The sequence below is a fragment of the Arvicola amphibius genome, chromosome 5, assembly GCF_903992535.2.
Source record: "Arvicola amphibius chromosome 5, mArvAmp1.2, whole genome shotgun sequence".
Lineage (NCBI taxonomy): Eukaryota > Metazoa > Chordata > Mammalia > Rodentia > Cricetidae > Arvicola > Arvicola amphibius.
In genome coordinates, this window is record NC_052051.1 from 153,377,919 (window position 1) to 153,403,032 (window position 25,114).

A 25,114-nucleotide genomic window follows, 5' to 3' on the forward strand; every position below is an offset into this window, starting at 1 on the left:
GAGCTTTACAAGTCTATGGGGAAATGCTACGGGCTCTTGAACAAGACACAATGTGGGCTAACTATAACCTAGGAAAAGAACATTAAACCACAGTGACTAAGACAAGATGGTGTTAAGCTAGGACAGCCAATCATGCCAATGCAAAACAAGAAAATGCAGAAGTAGACCCACTCATATGAGGATGCCAGGTTCAGAGAAAACTAACACTGTGGGCACTAAGAAAATTACAGTTATACCAATAAATAGTCCTAAGGAAAGTAGATACTTACAGGGGATGAGTGGCAATGATGCCTGCCCTTCCCAGTAACGTAACTTAGAAACTGATTCAAAGCATAGTTAAAATGCTCAAGAAAAGACAACAGAACCTCCAAAAGTTGATGTGGGTCAAACATCAGCAGATGACTTCATGACTTTTTGGAGGAGGGCTACTTCACTAACACCACTACTACTGAATTATTTTGAAAAGAAAGTATTTAAAATTAAAAGAAAAGATTGCTAACTTGGACTTCCCTAAAAGTGAGAATTCTATTCAATTACGCCCTCCAGGGAAGAAGATAAAGGTACCTGCTGCATACATGTCAGGAAGTTCTGATCACAAGAGAGAAAGGCCTGGACACTTGCAAGCAGAGAAAGGTCCACTTAGACGAAAACACAAGAAACTTCCCAGGCTCTTACCCAAACAGTACAAAAAGATACAGAAGCCATAACAAAAGCAGCCAAATTATTACACATCAGAGAAACTCAGAGTGAAACTATAATCACAGCACACATCTCAGAAAGGATGCTAAGAATGTTTGCAGACATAAAAGCTCTACCTAATTAGAGTCCAGCGAACACAACTATTTGTGTGATCTACCATGGGGAAACATTTATGTTTAAAACCCATTTTCCTCCCAGGTATATATGTAGTAGCATGTGTGCACAAGTGATATCAAATGACACAGAGGTATAAGAAACAACCTAAATGACCATCAATGGCATAATGCATGAAAGACACCTGTCCAAGGACATTCCTGGTCCACTGAATCTACCAGGGAGCAACAAACCATAAATGCTAGGAGATATATAGATATAGAGATTATATATATATTATATTTTTATCCATATAAATTTTTATTATATATTAATATCCTATTATCTGTTGTATTATTTATGAATATTATTGTAAAATAATATATATATTATTATTGGTAATAATTCTATCAATTGGAAATGCTAAAGGAAAGAAATAAACTAAAGTATATCTTTAATAATTCACATAACTTCACAAATTATCTCTTTTGAGAACTAAGTGAAAATCTGGATATATATACGGAGAGAGGATATATATATATATATATACTGCTCTTATACTAGGTCTACACTGTATTGACTACTTTAGCTTTTTATTATATTGTGAAATGGAGGAGTGTGATTATGGAAAATGTGTAACATTTTTCCCCAAAACTGTTTCAGTTTCAGCTAGTCTTTTGGTTTTTTTGTTTTGTTTTTTCTAAACAGAGTTTCTCTGTAACTTTAGGGCCTGTCCTGGAACTAGCTCCGAAGAACAGGCTGGCATTGATCTCACAGAGATCCTTCCGCCTGCCTCTGCCTCCAAGTGCTGGGATTGAAGGCGCGTACCACCACCACTAGCTCTTTCCGTTATTCTAAGTCCTTTGACTTTCTATGCAAATTACAGAGAGCAGCATGTCAATTGCTATCACGAAGTCAACTGGAGGTTTTAAGAAGGTGTAGCATGCCGGGCGGTGGTGGCGCACGCCTTTAATCCCAGCACTCGGGAGGCAGAGGCAGGCGGATCTCTGTGAGTTCGAGACCAGCCTGGTCTACAAGAGCTAGGTCCAGGACAGGCTCTAGAAACTACAGGGAAACCCTGTCTCGAAAAATCAAAAAAAAAAAAAAAAAAAAAAAAAAGAAGGTGTAGCATGGATCTACAGGTCACTTTCAGAAGCCCTGCCAGCAACAGCAACACGCTCACCCACATGGACCTTTTTCCAGGCATGCAGTATTTCTTTAACATGTTTCAGTCACATTTAGAACTTCCCACATACAAGCCCAGCATTCTGCTGTTGGATCTGTTTTAAGTCTTCCATCCTTTAGATGCTAATGTGAATGGAATCTTCAGATTATTCACTTTGCAAAAGTCAAGTCTTGCATTTTCTTCCCTTGCTGTGTCATGCTGTGCTTATACACATGCTCTCTGCCCTGACCCCATTCAGGATGCCTGAGCTGTTTTTGATTCTGTCTATCTTGAGTAGAGATGATATAGAGGATTGTGTATCAACGTAAATCAATACGCAGATGATTCCTGCAGAGGATTCTATACCAACATAGATAATTTCTTTGTGGCAAAGACACAGGAAGTGTATTTATTTATCATATATGCATACATATGTGAGTGTACATGGATGACCCACAGCACCCATGTAGGTCCCAGGGATCAAACTCAAGCTGCTGAGCTTGGTCAGAGGCATGTTTTACCTGCTGAGTCATCTTATTAGCTCCAAGGTACAGGAATTAAACTGTGGGATCATGAGGCAGTTATACCAAGTTTTTGACTATTTTTTGCTTTATTTTTTGCTTTAGAAACTCCCGTCAAATGATTTTCCAGAATTATACCAACTGGTCTTCTCAAGAGAGAAGTAAACCATATCCTTCTTGCCAATGTCAATATTTAGTGATGTCATTTTAAAAAATTGTCCATTCTGATTGATGTGTATGCCTGATAACTACTGTTCATCTGTAGTTTCTAGGTAAATGTTTTCTTAGGCCTTCTGTCCATTCTCTAAGGGGAAAAACTGCTCAGTTTAGCTAGGAGACTTTACAAATTCACAAACAATTCTTTATTAGCTGTATAGTGCTCAAATGTTTTCATCCAATACAGACTCTGCTGCTTCTTTTTCTATTTTTTTTAAATGCTTTCATTAACACTTTAAGTCGGAGGACAATCTGCTCTAGTAGTTTTGTTCTCCTACCACGCGGGCTCAGGCGCTTGCTCGGGTTTATCAACAGTCACCTTACCTGCTGAGCTGTCCTGCCGGCCACTTCCACTTTGATCATTTTAACTTTTATTGAGAATTTCATACTTGAGTACCATATTTACATCATTTCCATTTCTACACTCCTCTCTCCCACTCCTCTGCTCCATCCTCTCAAATGCAAGATCTCTTCTTTGGTTAGCATTGTACCTATAGTTTTATCATGTTTCTTTCCAAAAAAATTTAATTTTAATAAGATGCAATTATCAGATTTGTGTAGTATGTGATAGTCTTCTGATATGTAGCCTATGAATTATATTTTTATTTTAAAGGCCTATATTTATAAAATATTTTTATTTTAAATGTAGATTTAAATTTAGATTCAGGACATTTTCTCCTGAGCCTTTCTCCTCAAAGTCCAGAATCTACTTTTTAATATATGGATGCTTTAATTTAATCTTTTAAAAGTTTCCTTTTAATTTTAATTGCTTTTGTACCTTTCGAAATGTTACTTGTGCACATTTGGGTGAGCCTGTTTCTGGGTTCTCTTTAAGGTTTCCCACCCTCCTTCCTACACGCATTATGCTGATTAATGTAGCTGTAAAACAGGCCTTGACATAGGGACAGAGATTCTTCACACTGTTTTCCTTGTCCAGATTGCCTTAGCCATGACCAAATCTGAGCCTTTCTACAGCCATGGCTGAACCTGTGCCTTTCTATTCTATAGCCATGGCTGAACCTGCGCCTTTCTATTCTACAGCCATGGCTGAACCTGTGCCTTTCAAAATTGATTTTCAAGTAAGATTATCTGTCTGTTTTGTTTAATTAGTGAGCAAAGAAAAAGATGGGGAGGGGAAGAGTAAAGAGAAAAATGGGCAAGGCAGAAAGAGGGGAAGGGAAGGAATCTTCCTGTGTCTTTGATGAAACGTGTGTTAAATTCACAGATCTTTTTTTTTTTTTCTTAAATACCAAAGGTTTAGGAAATGTCACCCCCCCCACCCCAAACACACCTATTTCCTTAGGTCTTCTTTGATTGTTTTCATCAATATACTGCAGATTCCAGCATACTTAAACTTGAATTTTACAGGAAAGACATTTTCAATTATTTCCATATGGCCTATTATTTTACAAAAATGAGGAAGTAATTTTGTGGCTGGCCTTACAGCTTTCAACCCTGCTGAACAGACTGATCCCAAGTTTTTTAGACCTTTTTAGATCTGCTACGTTCCCTAGCATCCCACTGCAAATAAGAACATTTATAGCTTCCTTTCTTGATCTATGCATCTTTGTCTTTGTTCTGCTTTTTAAAAAATTAAGCTGCTAGGTAAGTTAAGACTGGTGAAAACAACAACCCTGCTCCAAGTTCAGGAAGAGGCCTCCCTCTAACTCTACTACTCACGGTGGTCTACAGTTCTCGAGGTCGTTTTCACCAGGTGAGGCTCCTCACCGCCACACCTGCAGGCTCACAGTGATCAAGAATGGGTATTAATCTAGTCAAATACTTTCTTGGCACTCAATAATATGATCATGTGATTTTTCTCTGGTCAACTGATAGGGTAGATCATTCTAGAATGAAATTTAAATCCTTAAAGTTACCATTTTTTACTAGGATATGACTTAGAACTTTGTATTTTATTGACAGCAATTGGCATATGGTTCTTTCCCTAAGATTTTCCTGTCTACTTTTCCTGTATTATAACTGTCCTCCCTCTGGTGCTGATACATAATAATTTTGGCCTAATAAAATAAGGGTAAATGTTCCACCCTAACTACTTTCTGACAATTACTGTATAAAACTGATGTCAAATCCTCTTTAAAGGCCCAAGGAATGAATCTACAGCTGGATATTTCCTTTTCAAAGCATCATCATCATCTTTTTTTTACTTTTCATTATTATTATTGTTCTTTGATGCCAACAAAGCAGACACCTATTCAACACACCTTGTTTAATTAACCTCATATGATATATTGTTTTATACATTTTGCTTCACCCTGCTCAAGACAGTGAAGCCAAGACACCTTTCTTGTCCGTGACATAATGCTGACCACATTTCCTCTCGTCCACTCTGCCTATGTCTTGACTGGTGTGCTGAGAGCACACAGTGCGCTCGCTGTGAGCATCCCATCCCTTATTTCACTAGTGTCCTCGGTGTCTCAGTTCTGCCTTCAAAGGTGTCAACAGAGTCCATCCTTGCTTCCTGGGAGTACCCCAGAATGCTTCTACTCATATACTTTCTGTTATATGTACCTCTGTTCTGGGCATTGTGATACCTACCATATACTAAGTCATTAAATTTAATTATCTTAGAAAATAAGAGAGAATGGTTGTTCTCCTTGTTTCTGGAAAAAGCAATGTTCTTCTTCCCTGAGCAAGTTCTGACCAACTAGTAAGGACTGACAACAGGGCCACTCTACGTCTTGCCTGCTCTCAGTCTGTTTCAAGGCTCCTTCCTAAAGCCCGGCTCTTTAGAGACTGAATCAACATGTATGCTACACACATGCATGCAGGCCTCTAGCTCTGTATACATGACTAACTTAATATATGTAAAGACAGCAGAAAACTACGGCTTTTTTTCACTTAAATACAGGCATAAAGATATCTTTGACTCTGGGTAGGTGGATAATTTTGGTTTAAACCAAATTCTATAATAATCCAAACTACTGCATTATTCTATATATATGTTTATAGAATTGCTATCATATAATGCTTACTTTGAAAACAAAACATTGCTTCCTGGGGAAAGAGGATGGAAAAAAAACAGCGAACTCCTGTAAACAGTTTCTTTTAAAAGTTAGCCCTTTAATTATGTTAGAACTTGTAGTTCTCCACCCAAGACACACACTGCCGGGCATGTAAGTTAATGCACTGGAGGATGACCGAGCTGTTCAGTACCGTCATCAAAGCAGCACAGACCACCAGACATGGGGATTCTAAGGGAGCTCAGTGGCCCAAGCACTCAGAGGACTGCCCAGCACACACAAGGTCCCCAGCACCAAGCTGATTACTTAAACCTAAAAGCTTACACATAAAGAAGCAGACTTCATGATTAGTGGCAGCACTCAAACCTTCAGTATTATGAATGTACTGTCATGACATTATTTTAAGAAAAATACTTAGATCAAGTAATTAGGACTAAACAGTAAAGTGAATTCACTTTACTCTTTACTTAAATTACCGTATGGACCAAGCCTTAAAACTGCTTTTATTGTCCTTTCTGTTGCTGTTTGCATGTGGTACAAGGAGTCAACCTTTCCCTTACTTGTAACAGCGTCCTCCCCTTCTAAATGTAAGATATAATACTTAAATTGCAATAAAGGGCTCAGTGGCAGAATACACTCTTGGCATAATGGAGGCCCTTGGTTCACTACCCAGCACCAAAAAAAAAAAAAAAAAAAAAAAGGCGAAGGTGAAACTGCGTATTAATCAACACAGCAGACATCTAGCCTGTGCCAAGAAGCAAATGCTTAACAAAATCTATATGCTTAAGATATACTGAGTACTACACCTTGTCAGAATCTACCTTACAGAAATGTGTAAAGATACAAGAATGATCACTGGAATAGTCAACCGCATAAGAAAAAATACATAAAGCAGAAATTTTCCAAAAATTGAATGGATACAGGGCTAGGAATTTCCAGCATTTATACAATGAAACACTACAGATGTTTGTGTTAGAACCCTGTGCATACTAAGCATTGTTCCACTTTGTAAAATCAAACCACATCGCCTATATACAGAACAGAGCAATAAGAAGATCATTTCTATGGGAAGAAGACATCCTCAGCCCCAGGCAGTGGAGATGCAAGTCAACACCAAAGACTGCAGACAGCTCTGGAGGAAGTCAAATGGGAATAGCCAGAGAGACTTTAAAAGTCAGTAAAGAATTTCCCAAGAATATAGATGGCAAAGTAAGGATATTTCCAGAGAAGACACACCCGCACACTGACATCACACACCAGGTAGTATGCAGAGCACTCACAACACATCACAAAACGAGGCAGAGGCAGCACAATGGGAAGAACCTTTTACAGAGAGACACCCAGTGCACAGGCCTTTCCATGTCACAGACAAGGCTGGGTCAGCACCCCAGGAGAAAGCCTTGACCTGTACACTACCCATCCATTCACTCTCCATGCCTGATATGCTTTTATTAGAGCATGGCTTCTTCTCATCATGGCCTAAACTATTTTTCTAGTGCTTTTTAGCCTTCATTCACTTTCTCTCTTTACAATTTTAAACTGAAAGAATTAGAGTCGATAATTTTGTCTAATATAGCCATCTGGACAAGTACATTCTGAAAACTGATAGAGAATTATTAACATTGAACACAATTCTTAAGACAAATGGGATACGTTAAGCATTAACACAGGTCTTACATTTAAAAACATGGCTTTACCTAAAGACATTAAAATACACTTTAGCAAAACATAAAATGTAAATAATTAATTACATTAAAATACATCAATTCTTACAAACACACATTAAGAATTAAAATATCTCAACAGTTCCTTCAAAATACAAATGACTTGTAATTAAGCTAATGTTAATGACTGATGTATATACAGATGTAAAGTATATTAAAATGCATCAACCTTTTCCACTATGATGAGGTCTCCAACTTGTATGTCTGAACTCTGAACTTGCACTTTCCCTAAAAGAAAAGAAGAAGTACAATCAACTCAGGGAAACAAAAGTGCACCAGAGGAACTTTGATACGTAATACTTTAAATAGCTCTAGCAAAAAACAAATACAAATTTAAAAAAATTAAAAGCAGAATTTCTCTCTCTCCATATTTTCAAGTTATATTTCAGATATGCAATTATACCTAATTAATCTTGTTACTAAAGTACCAAACACAAGTAAATAACTACCCCCTAATAATAGTAAAACTAACAGAACCAGGGCCTCCTCATGGTAATTCAGTTAGGATCTTATGTAAAGAGTACTTCACATACTTTGCTAGCGTTTCAGTTTCAGAAAAGGTAGCAATGATCAGGAACATTACTGACTAAAATAATCTGGTGACTGAAGCTGAGTTATTTTGGAAATGTATAGATCCTTAACACCACAAATTACACAGACTGGCACAAAAGACACAAAGTAAAGCAAATAATAAATGGAATCATCTGCCACTAGTATCTTTGTCTATACAAGTCAGAACTGAAAACTGAAAATTTCACTACTAAAAGTAATTTTTCCATGTACATATTTGAGTAAATCCTTAATGTCTATCTAATATGGAATATCTGTTAATAAAGATGAATATGTATTACACTTAAGTATCTACAAAATATTTCATACAATAGGATGTTCAGCACGTTATCTAAAAACTCAAGTAAACGTTCCCTCTTCCTGTCTCAGCCTGCCCTCAGCCTTGCAGAAGCACCAAGCACCCGGCGGGTCTGTGTTCACAGCACAGCTCTATCGCACCAACAGCTGTGTTTGCAACTTTTATTCGTTGTGTTCTAACTGCCAACATAGTTGGAGCTTTACCAAAAACTAACATAACAAGACTCATTACTCAAGTTTGCTCCCATCAACTCTTCATTAAGCCTGATTTCCTAAATGAAGCTGAGTCTCACTGGCACCAGTTTCTGGAGTTGCTGTGTTTAGCACACTGCACATCTTTACTATTACATTTTCCCGTGTTCTTCAATGAGGCAAACTAAGAAAGGCTACAACTACATTTATTCATAAGACAGCAATGTTCTTTAGAACTATATATAAAACAAATCTTACCATAGCTTCCCAGTCAGTAAGTGTAATTCTAAACACTTACAAAAGAATTAGTCTTTTAATCATTGCAAACATGGTCATGCTAAGCTTCTAGCCACTGTTGTTCTCACAGCTAAGTATGAAATAGGAAGGGTTGCCACGGACCTTTCAGGCCACTCTCCACAGAATCCCTATGATTTCAATTCACTTTCTCTCCTGGCCAGCCAATTCAGTTTAAATAATACACACATTTAACAAGAAGGAAACGAAAAACCTATAGTTAGATGATGTAAAATAATTTTAAAACATAGAAGGCACTGCCATTTTTTTTTATTCTTTTATAAAACCCTTAAATCCCCAAAAGGTTGGCTATTTTACCGTATGGTATTTAATATTTAGACATGCTATAGTGACTGCTTTTCATTTCTATGGAATCAGTGATTACATGTTTAAGGGGAAAGTTTATGGCAAATATCAAAAGTTTTGAGACAATCGTTTTATGCTATGAACAAAATGTTAGAAGGCTAAGCTGGTCATAGTGGTATATGTCTGTTGTCTCAAAAGAACCACTTGACCACAGCAGTCTGAGTTAAGTGTGGGCATACAGAAATACTGTCCTTTAAAATGGAACTATAGAGGGCTAAATAGCAAACCACAGAGCATCTGCCCAAAATGTGTCTAGTTAAAAGGTCATGATTTTACATTTTGAAAATTGGCTCACATTGTTTTAATAGGACCTAAATTCCTGGATGGTTTAACCTTACACTCACAAGACTGCTTGCTTTTTATTTGGTGACTCTGTCACTACAGAACCTGAATAGCTTCCTTCCATGCTCTGGCAAGGAGCCCTGGGGCACTGGAGGAGCTGCCTGCTCTGCAGTCACCATATGACCTGACACTGTGCTGCCAAGGCAGACTGAGTGGCCCTGCCAGAGAAAAGCATCCACATGGCTTATCCCTGGAACTGAGCTTTCCTCTAGGCAAAGCACAGTGGTGTGTTCTCTCTTAGAAGCTCCTTACATGTATGCTCATTCTCTCTGTTTCAGGGATACTCCTCATTTTACCTATATATACACAATATAACACAAAATAGACTCCACTTGTAATTTCTCTCCTTCAATCTGAATTCTAAAAAACTAAAAATCTAAACATTAGATTTATCTCTAAACCCCCAAACTTCCATTATTTGACAATAACTTAGAAGACAATAAAGATTTGTATAAGATACAAGTTCTTTATAGCTGACCTCAAATCAGTTTTCTGCCTTTTCTTAATGTCTGCTGCTGTTTCACTGGCCTGTTCGGTGCCAACCTAGTAGCTCACGCTGCACCTGAACAGTGGCCCTTGCTTACTCTCACTCCTGCACTTGTTCCATTAACAAAACCCCTCTATTCCAGAACTCTTAATCACACAGCAAGCACAGTTCTGTAAACTTACAGTGACTCAAATCAAGACCAGTTGTATTTTTCACACACTGCACTGACAGGTTTTGTAACAACTTGACACAAACTAGTCATCAGAGGCAGGAGCCTCAGTTGAGGAAATGCCTCCATGAGACCCAACCGAATGCATTTTCTTAATAAGTGATCAATGGGGGAGGGCACAGCCCATGGTGGGTGGGGTCATCCCTGGGTTGGTGGGTCTGGGTTCTATAAGAAAGCATGTTGAGCAAAGCCATGAGAAGCAAACCAATAAGCAGTTCCCCTTTATGGCTTCTGCCTCAGTTCCTGCCCTGTCTGAGTTCCTGTCCTGATTTCCTTCAATGAAGAACAGCAATGTGGAAGTGTAAGTCAAATCTTTTCCTCCCCAACTTGCTTTTTGGTCATGGTGCTTTATCTCAGCAATAGAAAACCTAAGTAAGATAAATACCTTTAAAGCTGATATGCTGAACCTTAAAATGCTAAACATATTTCGTATCTGAGTGGCTATTAAAGTTCAGGATGAGCATGCATGCTGCAGCATGCCCCACTCCACTTTCTATAACCAACAAGCAAACAAACTAAGAATCCATCTGATGACCAAGGAATTTCACCTTTAGGTATTTCTCCCCCTCCCCACAAAAAACTAAACCTTAAATGAAAACATCCATAGAAGTTTGGCTCAGAACGGCCAATGGTTGGGGAAAGCCAGGCACTGATTCCTGAGAAGACTGTACAGTGGAATCCTACTGGGTAGTAGAGACATTGGACTTTATACCATCAGTCCTAGATCTCAAAAGCATACTGAAAGGAGCAAACACAATAGAGTACACATGATACTGTTGGTGTCAAACACCAAAATAAATAAATAAATGGAGCCAAATTAAACTACACATTAAAGCACTGTTAGGAAGAATCATACAATGACTCATCTTTCGCACCCAGGTTCTTGTTTTCTCAGTGTTTTGGTTTTGAGGTCCACTCATGTTGTCGCACAAATCATCAACAGCTGTTTTGGTGTCCTGGCCCAGAAGAGCTCTCGTGCAGGTACACCATAGTTGGCTTGTTCTCAGTTGTCAATTGGGGTACAGCAAACCCCAAGTGAGACATGAAGACAGAATGCAGCACCTCCACTATCCAAGCCCTGGCCTAGGGACCTTCCTTACACATATCGCAAACGTCAAAAATGTAAAATGTCACATGCACGTCAGGAGGAGGCCAGTGTGGCAGAAGGCAATGATGAGGGCAGAGCATAAAAACCTGTGCTAGTGGAGGAGTGGGCATGGACAGCTGGAGAAGATCCTGCCTCAAAATTTAAACGGACTGGTGTTATAACTCAAAGGTAGAGAACTTAAACAAAATCCTGGGTTCAGTTCCCTATATCACCAAAACAGTAGCAATAAAACCCCAGTAAAATCTGAATACCCAGGCCAAAGCAAAGGTCAGTACATACCCTAAAAATTAATATGCTCAGTTCACCAAAAGGTCATGTAGTTAGTTAGTGCAGTGCTACATGCCTGTAATCTCAGCACTAAGGAGTTTGGGGAGAGCCTGGGTTACATAATCTTACCCTGTCTGGGGAAAAAAAAATCATTTTCAATTATAACTATGTATCTTTTAAAGCTTGGAAGTATCTCTTACATACAGACCTGAAAATTTTACCATTAAAAAAGGAAGACTCTGGCCCCTTGTGGTGGTGCACTCCCATAATTCTAACACTTGGAGGTAGAGGCAGAGGCAGGCTTATCTCTGTGAGTTCAAGGCCAGTCTTGCCCACACAGCAAGTTTCAGACCAATTAGGACTTCATAATAAAACTCTGTTGAAAAACAAACAAAAGATAAAGGGTTTTATTTTTACTAGCACAGGAAGTTTTCTCTCCTTACAGAACTACAATGGTTTAATCATGGAAAGCAGATTTTTAATGTCTTACTACTGCTATTCCTTAGCACATATCAAAGTAATAGACATTTGAACTGAATTGTGTTTGAACTATCTAAGAGCACTTGTTGCTCTTACAAAAGTTCAGTTTCCAGCACTCACAATGGAGGCTCACAATCTCTTTGAACTTCAGGGAATTCAATGCCCTCTTCTGGCTTCCACTAGTGCACACACACACATAAAACTAAACAAATAGTAAATATCTTTTTAAAATGACAAATTTTAGAATGGGCATTGGTTTAAGATTGAGAAAGGATTACTAAAAAGTCCTCAACTGAACCTAAACATAGTTTGGCATTCTGTACTAAATATGCATGTGAAACAGGATTCTCATATTAGTGATAGAAGTCAAGATAGTGGTCAAATGTGAAAAACATTGAAGTTGTTCTACACCCTGAAGTATCAAATACTCATCCAAAGATTAATGCTTTAAGTGGAAAATTTAAAGGAGACATAGAAAATACCATGACAACTTCACAGAGACCAATATAGGTGTAAATGAATATTAAAAAGTGGCGAGGCAGAAAAATTTATACAAAGAAACAAAGGCTTTCTTTCCCCCTGTTTAGTGAAATCCTAGATCAAGTTCATCTAATGAAAATCCGAATTCAAGACACTCAGTGCATGGCAACCATAGAAAACATGACAAGATAATCCTAGGAGTACAGGGAAATATCACCCCAAACTATCCAAAAATTCTCTTAAAATGAACAGCAAAGTGGAAGAAATGACAGCCCCATAAGAGTTATTACAAAGTAACAGCAGTTATAAAGAGCATATATTAAGACAAAAAGTCAACTAAGATGATGGAGTAGGAAAAAGAACCAGAACCAAAGTCACAGGTGAAGAAGTGTAAAGGCTAGGCTGTAGTGAAAAGACCACTTTTCTAAGACACAGAGCTAGGACAAGTGTGTACCTGTATGCAGTAACAGAAACTAGACACATACTATGTACTATATGGGAGATTTTACTCAAATGGTTATGAATGAATACTTAATCTATAGAAAATACAGAAACAGAAAAGAAAATCTTTGTGAATCTGAGTTATGCAAAAAAAATTTTAGGACATCATAACCATAATAATAAAGCAAAAAAATGGTAAGTTAAACTTTATCAGATTGATTTATCAGGAGGCAAAGGTTGGTAGGAAGATTATGACCAACAAACAAGGGCCTGGAAAACAGCTGCTCTAGTCTATCTGTAAAGAGGAATAAGGTGAAGGACAGGAGAGGCCTGTGGGGTTAACCTTCATTATCAGACCTACCCTGAATGAAGGTATCACCATCCCCTAGGCTATGGTCTAGGGCAGATTTAGGGTAGGAAGGAGAGAGCACAAAAGTTGGTCAAGCCCCTGTTTTCCTTTCTCTCTGCCTCTTCACTGTGGACACCAGACCAGGCTGCCAGCAACCTGCTGCCATGATGGACTGTCAGCCCTAGAGCTGTGAACTCCTGAGTCTTTCTTTAAGCTGCTTCTGTTAGGTATATATCACAGCAATGAAGATGGTAACTAAGACGAGACCTAACTATGCCAAGGGCAAAGCAACCAGAAAATCCTTAACTCCCAAATAGGCCACATTTCAATAATGTAGAAGCACACCCCAAGAGAGACCTGGAAAGAGGAGAGGCCAAATACTCAAGGGCACTGAATTCTAAGGCACACAGTAGAGTGAAGGAAGTGTGTGAGTAAAGAGGGAAGTCTGACACAGAACTTGATGACACTAAAATCTAGTGTCTGGATTTTCAAGTTAAATGACACAAAGGAAAAAAATCCCCATGAAACTGGACCAGAAACAAGCAGCCATTGTGGGGAAAGAGCTGTGATGACTCAGAAAATCTACCCCAAATCCTTGCAATCCTTTTGTTGTTGTTGTTGTTGTTTTTAACATAAATATCTTATTGGCACTTTTTGTTTTGTTTTTAATTGGTGCAAAATAACTGCATAAAGAGCAAAATGTGAGATTTTGATACATATATACAAAATGTGTATTAAATCCACATTTGTTATATCTATACCCTCTCATATTTATCGATTCTTGGAGATGAAAAGATTGTATTTTAAAATCTTCAAGAGTGTTCTTAGTCATAGTCAGCCTTCTGTGCTAGAGAGCACGAGAAGGTATTTCTCCCGTGTCTCCAAACTTAGTGTCTGTTTTCTGATCACCTCACCTCCTCTGTCCCACTGTCAATCATTCTACTCTCCACTTCTATGAGATCAATTTCTCCAGATCCAAAACATGAATGAGCTCATGCAGTGCTATCTTTCTTTCTAGCTCCACCAAAATCTAGTCCAGATTCATCCATGGTGGCACAAATCACAAGCTTTTGCTCTTTTTTGTGCCTAAATTTATACTTACCTCACTTTCTTTCATTTATCCACTCATAGATACCATAGAAATATAAAAGATCCAAGAGGCTGTTGAAAGACATTACATTCCAGCAAATTCAATAACTTACAAGAAGTCAATAAATATCTACACATATTCTTCAGTCATCACAGAAAAACAACTTCCATGATTTAAAAAGAGAGAAAGAACCACTTGACAATGGCTGGAGGCAGCTGAGGGGTTCGGAGCACTGTTGCTCTTCCAAAGTTTGAGTTTGGTTCCCAGTGCCCACATCTGGAAGCTTATAACTCCAGGGGATATGCTACCCTGTCTTCCGGACTCCACAAGAACCTGAACATACATACATACATGTTCATATAACTAAAGATAAAAACAAATATTTAATGAGCAAAAAGATAAAATTTTTAAAAAATTTTGTTCAGTCTACATTAGCAACAAAGTCATTTAAAAAATAGTCTTCTTTAGCTATAATCGACATAATTTAAGATCCTCATTTTTTCTAAATATCTTAACAAAAATGAATTTGGTAATTTTAGAAAGAATACTGAATTAATGAAATATGAAATTATAATTGGTGAGTTGTATTAACCAACTACTCTCCCTCTAAATCTACCTCAGTAACCGAAGCACCATATAATTAAAAAATAATATGGCCACAGACTTCAGAGAGCAACAATGCACACACTTTTTGTCTAATGTGACATGCAAAACTAGACACTGAAATAAAACTCCTAGCTTATTCACATCAGGTAAAGAACTCATAAAAATATGACAACAGCTTGAGACATTTGGCAAAAATCTCAAAAAGTAAAGACTGTCTCTATTAGCAGGTCAGATGAAAGGCATACGCAGTGCTGGTGCAATCGTAGCTGTCCAGTTAGCACAAGGGCAATCTGTCTGCCTGTACAGGCTTCAGTGGGCGAGCCTACTGAGTTTAAGAAAACAATGCCATTAGCACACTGAATACCCTCCGAGACTCATGAATGATGGCGACAAGTAGTAACACAGTCCTATACGTAGAGAAAGGAAGTGAAGTAGCAGCCAAAAATGCAGATAACTCCTGTGCAAGACAGGCAGCTTATCAGATAATGAGGCAAAGAGCCAGCTCAAAATCCATGCCGTGAGTAGGTGATATTCTTGGGCAGATTCTGCTTCCAAACAAAGCATTTTCAGAACATTAGTGTATTTAAAGCAAGAAGAGGCATTCCTTTACAAAAGAAATAACAGACCATTTCCCCAGCTACCTTCCGTCCAACTGCGCCTGTGAACTGCAGTAATATGTCACAACCACCTAAAGCACAAAAGGAAGCCACCACAAACCCTATTCCAACAGACCATCTATGAAATACCAGAAATGAAAGGGATAATCAGAAAGTCTTCAAATGCATATTTACACCGTGCTTAGTCCTAAGCTAAACAGATGCTCCCTTCATGCTCCAGCTACCACTCACCACACATTCTGTCAAATACTCATTCACAAAGCAAGGACACTGCACCACCTCACATGCAGCTGGGCCTGAGGCATGTCAGCCCACACAGACCTCAGATGTCCCCTCTGCAGCTCCCAAAAGCACCCTGAGTGATGGCGTCTACACCATGGATGGGGTCAGACAGCTATCGTTTTCATTCCCACAAGGAACTCTCATGCCTTCCGTTGCTCCCAGTGGTGGCTGACTTTTAAAAAGGTGTAATGCTATTTGCATTAGAAACAGACCTACTGACAACTGACTTTAAAGTATGTTTAATTCAAGCACTACAAAAGTGGAAAATCCATAAAAGTGATGCTTCCTCAACCTGACACAAAAGTTCTTTCTTCCAGAAGCCCTGCTTCACCTCAACATTTATGGCCTTGCTGTTGTAGACACATTAAAAACAAACACCACACAGCTTTGCAGGGAACTCACAGTCTAAGGAGGCAATATCCCTGGGAATTCCAGAAGCTAATTTGTTTAGTAAGGACAATAACATTTTGCTCTTTTCATGAAAAACTGATAAAACATAAATAGGAAACTGACTTGTAAGTAACTGTGAGGCTTTTTGACTACAGATACTTATTTTTTTTTCCCAAAATTCACAGGCCACATTGGAAAAATTCAAATAGAAGAAAGTACCCTGGCCAGTGTTTTGTGACTTTATATTATTTGACTAAATAATGAATTAGATTACTGTCATATATTTCAAGCTAGTTAATAATTAGCCTGAGCTAAAAGGCTAAACAATTTATAATTAATATAAGCCTCTGTGTATTTCTTTGGGACTGAATGGCTGCAGAACCAGGTGGAACAGAAACTTCCGTGTACAATTCTGTGAAGATTGATGCGGTGCCCAGTCCTCTTTCAGGGTGTGGCTAACAAATAAGGCAGTTTACAACTCTGCCTTAGCCAACACCTCCTACATCCACTGAGCACAGAGAGTCAAGCAAAGGTCAAAGAACTTTTCAGGCCTTTTCTGAGCATTTCCGTATTTCTCAACCTGGACACAGGATCCAAAACTCTCAAGTATATAGAGTTATTTTAAACATCCAAACAGCATAAAGGTTTTCTCTCTTTTACTCTGCTGCCTGTCACTTGACTACACTATACTAGAGTTCAGGCCTCAACTGTAATTCTTTGTCCAAGGTTACTTTGATTAGCCTTTACTCTATCATATATGTGAAAAATTCTTGCTGCTTTTCTGGTCTGTCCTGTGTTCCAAGCAGGGTGACCCTTGCCTTGAGACAACTCCTCAAGACCATCCTCTTCATCCTGAAGAGAAAAGCCCAACAGCAGTCCTCTTAAATAAGTTCTGTTCTTCCAAAAAGGCTGTTGACTGCATCTTCCAGACTTGGAGAGGATCGGGAGTCAGAGGAATCAGAAACAGAACCAAATATATTCTAGCATTTTTTCAGTTGCCTTTATCTGGAGTTAGCAATCTTATGCTACCCAGAGTTCTCAACACATTGGTTCAGGCAGTTTCTGCTTGGTTCTTCAGCATTCCAGATAAAGAGCAGGCACACGGAGCTACCCTGTTCCTCATGTTGTGCTGATATCATGATTACAATTATTTTTACTGACATCACCGTTCCATCAACACACTCCACTTAACTACAAACACCAAAGTAAAATTAATTTCACAATAAGCTAGAATCTATAAACTGTTCTCAATAATATAAAGTCAAACCTAATTCACCTGGCCATTTGAGGGTTCTTCTTCATAAATCTTTCTCTTCTATTACTTACATGTGTTGATGTGTGTATGCACACATAGGTGAAGGTCAGAGGTTAATGTTGGGTGTTTTTCTCCATTGTCCTGCTTCTTTTAGGGGCAGAGTTTCTCACTAACTCGGTGCTCAAAGTTATAGCTAGTTTGTGGCCAGTAAGCTTCAGGAATCTGCCTGTCTCCCTTCCCCAAACATACATCCAACATTACAGATGTTCATCCCGATACCCAACATTTTACATGGGTGCTGGGAATCCTAACTCAAGTCCTTATGTTTGTGCAGTGAGCACTTTATGGACTGAGCCATCTCCCCAACTAACTTCATTTCTTTTAATGGTTTAAAAATAGAGTGGAGAGATCAGTCGTTTAGCATATGGTTACAAATAACTTCATAGTTATGAAAGCCAAGGTGGACCAATATAACACACTGTACATGAAAATGGACTAGACTTAAATGTAGAGGTAACTCTATAGCCAATAGAAAAAAAGAGAAATCATTACAAAGTTGGCAATTATTTCTTTGCTACAACACCAAACAAAAGGGAAGAGTAGATGAATCAGACCAAATAAAACGTTTATGCATCAAGAAAGTAAAGATACAGGCCCACAAAATGGGAGAAATATTGCAATCATAAATCTGGCAAAGGCTTGCCCAAGATAGCAAAGGAACACTTAAAATTCAGCAACAGAAAGACCAACAGTTCAGTTAAAAAGTGAAGGAAATGTATATACAATTGTGGGCAAATGTCCAATAAACATACAAAAACACTCAATCTCAATAATCATTAGCAAATGCAAATAAAACCCATACTACTACAATAAACATGGCAGAGAGTAACTGATAAAGACATGGCAAAATCAAAACCCATGTATACTGTTGGCAAGAATGCCAATGATACAGCCAATTAAAAAATATGGTTGTGGTTCTTTCAAAATGTTAAAGAGTCATCGCCCAGTCTAGGAACCTCCCTGCTGGAAGACAGCCAAGAAAAATGAAAACGAAGTTTATGAAAAGCTGGTAAACAATGTTCATAGGAGTGTTGGTTATTTGTAACAGTCACAGAATACAAACAACTCAAATGCCCACCAGTGTTAACCAGATGAACAAAATGTGGTGTGTCTGCAGCAGGGTCTTGTCAAAATAAAATACTACTTCACGCTACAACATTTCTAAGCCCTGACAAAGAAGCCAATGACAGAAGATCTCACAGTACATGATTCCATACATTTGACTGTCCAGAGTAGGCAAAACCAGAGCTGGAAAAGTAGAGCAAAGGTCACCTAGGACTTCAGAGGGAAAAAAGGAGGAAAGCACGAAAAGATGATCCAGTGAATTTTGGGTTTCTATGGGAATGCTAAAATGTTCTAAAATTATATGATGATGATGGTGATGGTTACACAACCTGAACAGAGCGAAAAGACTGCTCGGTAAGTCTTAGACCAACCTTAAGTTACACATACTCAATGAGGTATTAAAAACAAAAGGCTCAAGGGGAGTTTTTTGAGTAAGTTAGTCATTATATATGTCCAGAGACAGAACATACAATATCCACTCGAACCTTACCTCTCAATAGAACTCCAGGTTACAGCTCCCACTTAGAGCTGCAGGGTGCCCCGCACTACTTACTCATCAGGTCTCTTCTACTACATGCGGGGAGAGCACTATGTGTATGTACCTGTGGCTGCACTGGATAATGACGTTTATTCAGATGCTTAATGCCATGATATCAACATTGACTTCTGTGGATGTCTTTAAAACTAAGACGTGCTTTAAAGAGCTACTGTGGATCACACAACACATGTTTCTTTCATATCTGTTACAGCATTCTAATAGAGCATGTCATATAGGTTTGTGTAAGTGTATGCATACATTTGTTTGTGTATAAATATGAAAATATACATATGCACACATGTACAACACACATATGTACACATGTAAGAAAATGAATAAAACTCCACCTGAAATTCTAGCATTACAAACTATAAGAAAATGGGAGCCCATATACAGTCACATGAGCTTTCAAGCCCAGAATGAGCATGCTCCCCTTTCTATGTTAACTCTAACATGCTTATACTATGCAAATGCTAGGAGGATTAAAAGTCTCTTGCTAACCTCTTACTGTAAGCTTGCTATATAATTGTGAATTCATTTCCTTGTCTCGCTGAAAACGTCGAAATTCATCAATCGCTTCTCGTGCAATAGTAACAGCCAAGACAAATCCCTATAAAACAAAAAGTATTTTAGAAAGCAGAATAAAAAAGGCAGAGGAAATTATTATTTAGTTTTACTTCTTCCCCTTCAATTTATATTACTCCCTAAGACACAAAATGAATAAAAATAAAAACACTACAAGAACACACACACTACTCATTGGGAAAACAGCCTCTTTAACAACTGTTGCTAGGAAAACTGGATACCCACATGTAGAAGAACGAAACTAGACCTGTATCTCTCATTCTGCCAAAAATCAACTTCAGATGGATCAAAAACATAACATTCAACTTGAAATTCTGAAAATGCTGAAGGAAAAAGTAGGGTATGGGCACAGGAAGCACTTCACAGAACTTCAGTATCAGGAAATAAGGCCAAATATCAACAAATGTGGCCTCATGAAATTAAAAATGCTTCTGTACAGCAAAATGAAAAGCTGAGTACAGAGTAAATGGGGGCATCAACAGCACACGAAGAACTCAGAAAACTAAACAAAAAACAGGCTGAGAGCTGAACAGAGGGTTCTCAAAAAATTAACATAACCAATAAATATTTTTTTTAAGTGTTCAACGTCCTTCCACATCAGAAAAACACAAATCCAAACCACCCTGAGAGGCCAGCTCATCCCATCAGAGGGACTATCTCCAGAACAACCACGCTGGGATAGGAAAGAACATTGCTGCTGCTGGGGATAGACAGATCGCCACTGTGGAGAGCAGTGTGGAGACTTCTCCTAAGCTAGAAACAAAACTGCCATAAAGCCCAGCTAAACAACTGCAGTGTCTTCCAAAGGTTTCGCATATTTCAATGGAGACACCGCCACACCCCGCTTTACCATTGCTCGATTCAACACAGCAGGGAAACTGATTTGGCCTAGATGACCATCAACAGATGGACGGACAACAAAAATATGGCACACATATGAGCAATGAGTTTTATTCGCCATACAGAAAAATAAAATTATGCAACCTTTAGGAAAATTGATAGAATTGGAAAAATTACATAAAATGAGGTAGCACAGGCTCATAAAGACAAAAAACATGTGTTCTTTCTCATGTGTGTAGCTCAGCTTTTTAGTTTTTATATAAGTATATCTATGTGGGAGTGAGGGAGGGTAAATGCCAGGAAACTAGAAAAGGGGCCTGTGACAGGGGGAAAAATTACTTTCAACAGAAAATTACCCTATAATTAAATCACAGTAAATGTTATCTATGCTATATTTAAAACCTAAAAAGTCATGATTGATTCTATTAGCATCTAATCATTTATGAAAAATTATAAACTCTTGATTATGTTCTCTCAGGAATTACTCAAGTTCACTTCCAGATATATTTCTACTTGATTAGTAATCCTACTGAAAATGTTGTGATATCCTGTTTTTGCAAATTTCTACATATTTAACAATTTCCTGTGAGTTTCATTTTTATTTTGATCTTGATAACGTATCTTTTGTTAGTTCTCATTGTATAAATTTAAACTTTCTAATTAAAAAAGATCCAAATGAATGGAAGGCTGAATGAATTAAATTTCATAAAAAAAATAATCTATAGAAAAAATTAGAGGCTGGAGAGGATTCAACAGTTCAGGCCACTGACAGATCTTCCAGGAACAAAGTTCAGTCCCAGCAACCAGCTGGTGGCTCACAGCACCTTGTAACTCTATTCTAAACACATACACATTAAATACAAAGAAAAAAAGAATGAGACTGAAAAAAAATATGACACTTTTTAAGCTGATTTCTCATCCACATTGACTACCTGCTTGGGAAAACAGAACTATTGTTTATGGAAGAATATAGAGTAATAACTTCAAAATATACAAACAACAACAATAAAAAAGCACCAAGTCAAACAACCCAAATGATAAATGGGCTAGTAAAATGAAAACAGTTCTCAAAAGATGAAACACAAATGGCCAAGAAACAACATATGGAGAAATGCTTCGCTTCAACAGCCATCAGAGAAATGCAAATTAAAACTACACTGAAATTCCATCTCCTCCCAGTCAGAATGAATGTCATTAAGAAAACAACAGACTCCAGCCAGGGAAGCAGGCAGGCTGACTGCAGCTCCATTCCTCCCAGATTCATCCTAGTCTCACCCCCAGGTCTGCAGCAGACAACCTGCTGCTCGTGTTGTCCCCCCCACCACCCGCCTCCATCTCCAGAAGGCCACACGATCTTCTCCAGCCTTCCTCCCCATCCTTCTTGCTCCTGCAGGCCCCAGCTCCAGCAGGCTTTCTTTAGGAATCCTCCAGTCAAGGCTGCCAGAGAAGCAAGGAGACCAGTGAAGCAAGCAGCAGAGCTTTGGAGCTGCTCCCCTCCTCTCCTCCACATCCAGTTCCTAGGTCTCATCATCAGCTCTGTAGCAGACTACATGTGTAGCCTCTCTTCATGTTCTGCTCCCATTCCCAGGGGTCTAAGCAGGTCATGGTGGAACTCCCTGCTTTCTTCCCTCCTGTGTATCCCTTGAGCCCCCGAACCAGCTCATCCCCATTTCTAATTATCAGGTCCCAATACTTTTTACCTGGAACCCACATTGGCAATGCCTCTCAGGATCCCAGAATAATTACCTACCAGACAACGCATAGCCACCACACTCTCCAAAGAACCAGAGAGGGACACAGTACCCAAGGAACAAAATACCCACCAAAGACAAGACAAGTATCAGCACCCAGAATTTACAATCTTTCCCAAACCCAGATGACTAAAAGTCAGTATAAAAACACAATGACCAACAGCTAGGACAGTGTGTCTCTACTAGATCCCAGCAAGCATACGACAGCAGTCCCTGTGAACTGGGTATTGCCACATTGCTAAAGTACAAGACAACAACCTGTAAATTGCATTTATGAACATGATAGAAGTCCTTAAGGAGGACATGAATAAATCTCTTGAAGGATCTAGGAAAACATAAACAATGGAAGAAAATTAATAAAACAGTTCAAGACCTGAAGGTGGAAATGGCATAAAGAAAACCAAAACTGGGAGAAATCTGAAAATGAAACATTTAGGAATTCTAATAGGATAACCTCAGAGGCAAACCTCACCAAAAGAATGCAAGATGTGGAAGAGAGACTCAAGTACTTGAGAACACAATAGAAAAAAATAAATATCTCAGTCAAAGAAAATGACTTTTCCTGGCACATCCAGGAAATCTGGAACAGTCTGAAAGAACCAAATAATATGAACAGAAGAAGAAACCCAGGTCAAAAGCACAGAAAAATTTAAAGGAAATCATAGAATTTCCCTAACCTAAAGAAGGAAATGCCTATTAAGGTACAAAAAGAATACAGAATACCAAATAGATTGACCAGAAAAGAAATTCTCCTCAGCACATAATAATTAAAACACTAATTGTACAGAACAACGAAAGATTATGTTCTTTAAGTGCTTTATCATTTTGTTGGCAGATAAGGCTTTAATTGTATGTAGATACGTATTTTAATATGAACTAGTTCATTATGCAAGGAAGGGGTAGGAATGAAAAGTCCTTTTTGTTTTATTTCTTTCATGACTTTAATTTGGTTGTCAAATTTAGATATGAGAATTATTTTTTAAAGTTTTCTTTTGTTTCTTGATTTTGCAATAGCAAAACTTGTATCTGAGAGATCCAAAGGATGACTATTGATGAATGCTTGTGCTGTGGCCATGTCTCTTAACATTTGATTTAGCAGAAATCTGAAAGGGAGCACATTGGTTCATCATCAAATCTAAGAAACAGGCTTCTGGTATGTTGTTGGCTCTTTAATTACAAACTCACCAAAGAAATTTTTTTAGCTTAACCATACGGAATTTATTTCAGAATTTTAAGATAGGTTTGATATTTTTTATTATTAAAAATCACTTTATCATAAAACATTGCACAGTTAGATTAAGGTAGTCACGCAAACATTTGCCCAGCCCTAGACGCTACATCACAGTGAATCAGAATGAGAATGGCCACACGAAAACGACGGAGGTTTGCTAAGGGCTTTGCGTTTTCACTGTGAAATACAAGTTTATGCACTTATTCTCTGACCTGGCCCAGTATCTGTTTCTAAACTATCTTCTCCCTGACAATTTGGGTCTGTAAGGGTAGGATTTTGTCTGGCTTTGTTCACGGGATCAACATTACCTGTGGTAGAGACAAATGAGCTTTCAAGAGTTGTGAATTCAGCCTACACGCACTTTAAGATCTTATAATGAGCATGTATAGTGTTCCGTTTCATTACAGCCTTTTCAAACAAAATGTTTCTTTTTCCCCCTGGGCTCTTATCCTCTACTCCCACCCCTACCTTACACTCTTCTACCAATGTCTCTTTGAACCTAACTGCTTGTGGTGGTTTTAATGAAAATGGTCCTTACAGACTCATAAAGTCATTATTGCCAGTGTGGCCTTGGAGTAGATGTGGTCTTATTAGAAGAAGTGTGTCACTGGGGATGAGCTTTAAAATTTCAGATTCTCAAGCCAGGCCCAGTGCCACTCTCTTCCAGCCAAGCGCCGCCTGCCAATCCAGAAGAAGAACTCTCAACTACCTCTCCAGCACCATGTCTGCCTCCATGCCTCCATGCTTCCTGCCAATACAATAGCGACCTAAACCTCTGAACTGTAAATAAGCCAACTCCAATTAAGTGCTTCCCTTTATAAAAGTTGCCATGGTCATGGTGTCTCTTCACAACAATGAAACATTTAGCAAGTGAAACATGCATTCATTTATTCAGGAATTTTGTATTTATATCCCATACAACTATGGAATGCTGTTGTTATTCCTCAAATCTACCGTACTATTAGGGCTTATGGACTGGAAGTCATTAGTAACACCTTAGTACAACTTTACTGGACCTGACCTGGGCCAAGAGCCTTACTCCCCTTCAGCTCTATGGCCTCACTGAGAAGTCTCTAGGTGGAAAAAGGACCATGATCTAGCATGGATCAGCTAAAGAGCAGACCTTAGACCTTCAATTCTAAAATCATATTTAGAGGACACCTGAACATTTCACCTTCTTGCATAGAGAGAATAAGTTTATCTGTTGTAATACCTCTGATCATATAACCAAAGAAAGAGCAAGCAAAAAAAATCAACAAATCATTTAAAACTATAAAGAAAGAATATATCTGAAAGAGGTATACCATTATCAGCCTTTGAGAAAACACTGGGCAAGCAACCAGAAACTATCCTGCAATCAAACACCTTAGAACTTTCATCATCAACCAAGTGTCAGGAGAGTAACCAACAGAGCCAGCCAGCAGCATTTCCTGCAGTGCACAGGCAGGAGCAGCAGGAGTAGCAGGAGCAGGCAGGCCACTGCTACCCCAGTACAGATGTAGA

At 38.5% G+C, this 25,114-nt stretch overlaps 1 protein-coding gene across 4 annotated transcripts in view; it reads right to left on the reverse strand.

Moving 5' to 3' along the window:
- Atp9b (ATPase phospholipid transporting 9B (putative)) overlaps nucleotides 1-25,114 on the reverse strand; it is a 187,610-nt gene that overhangs the window by 148,161 nt on the left and 14,335 nt on the right. For all 4 annotated transcript variants that reach the window (XM_038330411.2, XM_038330414.1, XM_038330413.1 and 1 more), the window contains exons 4-5: nucleotides 19,706-19,814; nucleotides 7,569-7,627 (exon numbers count right to left, since the gene is read on the reverse strand). In XM_038330411.2, the coding sequence (XP_038186339.1) occupies nucleotides 7,569-7,627; nucleotides 19,706-19,814 (168 nt within the window). The remainder of the gene's footprint in view (nucleotides 1-7,568; nucleotides 7,628-19,705; nucleotides 19,815-25,114) is intronic.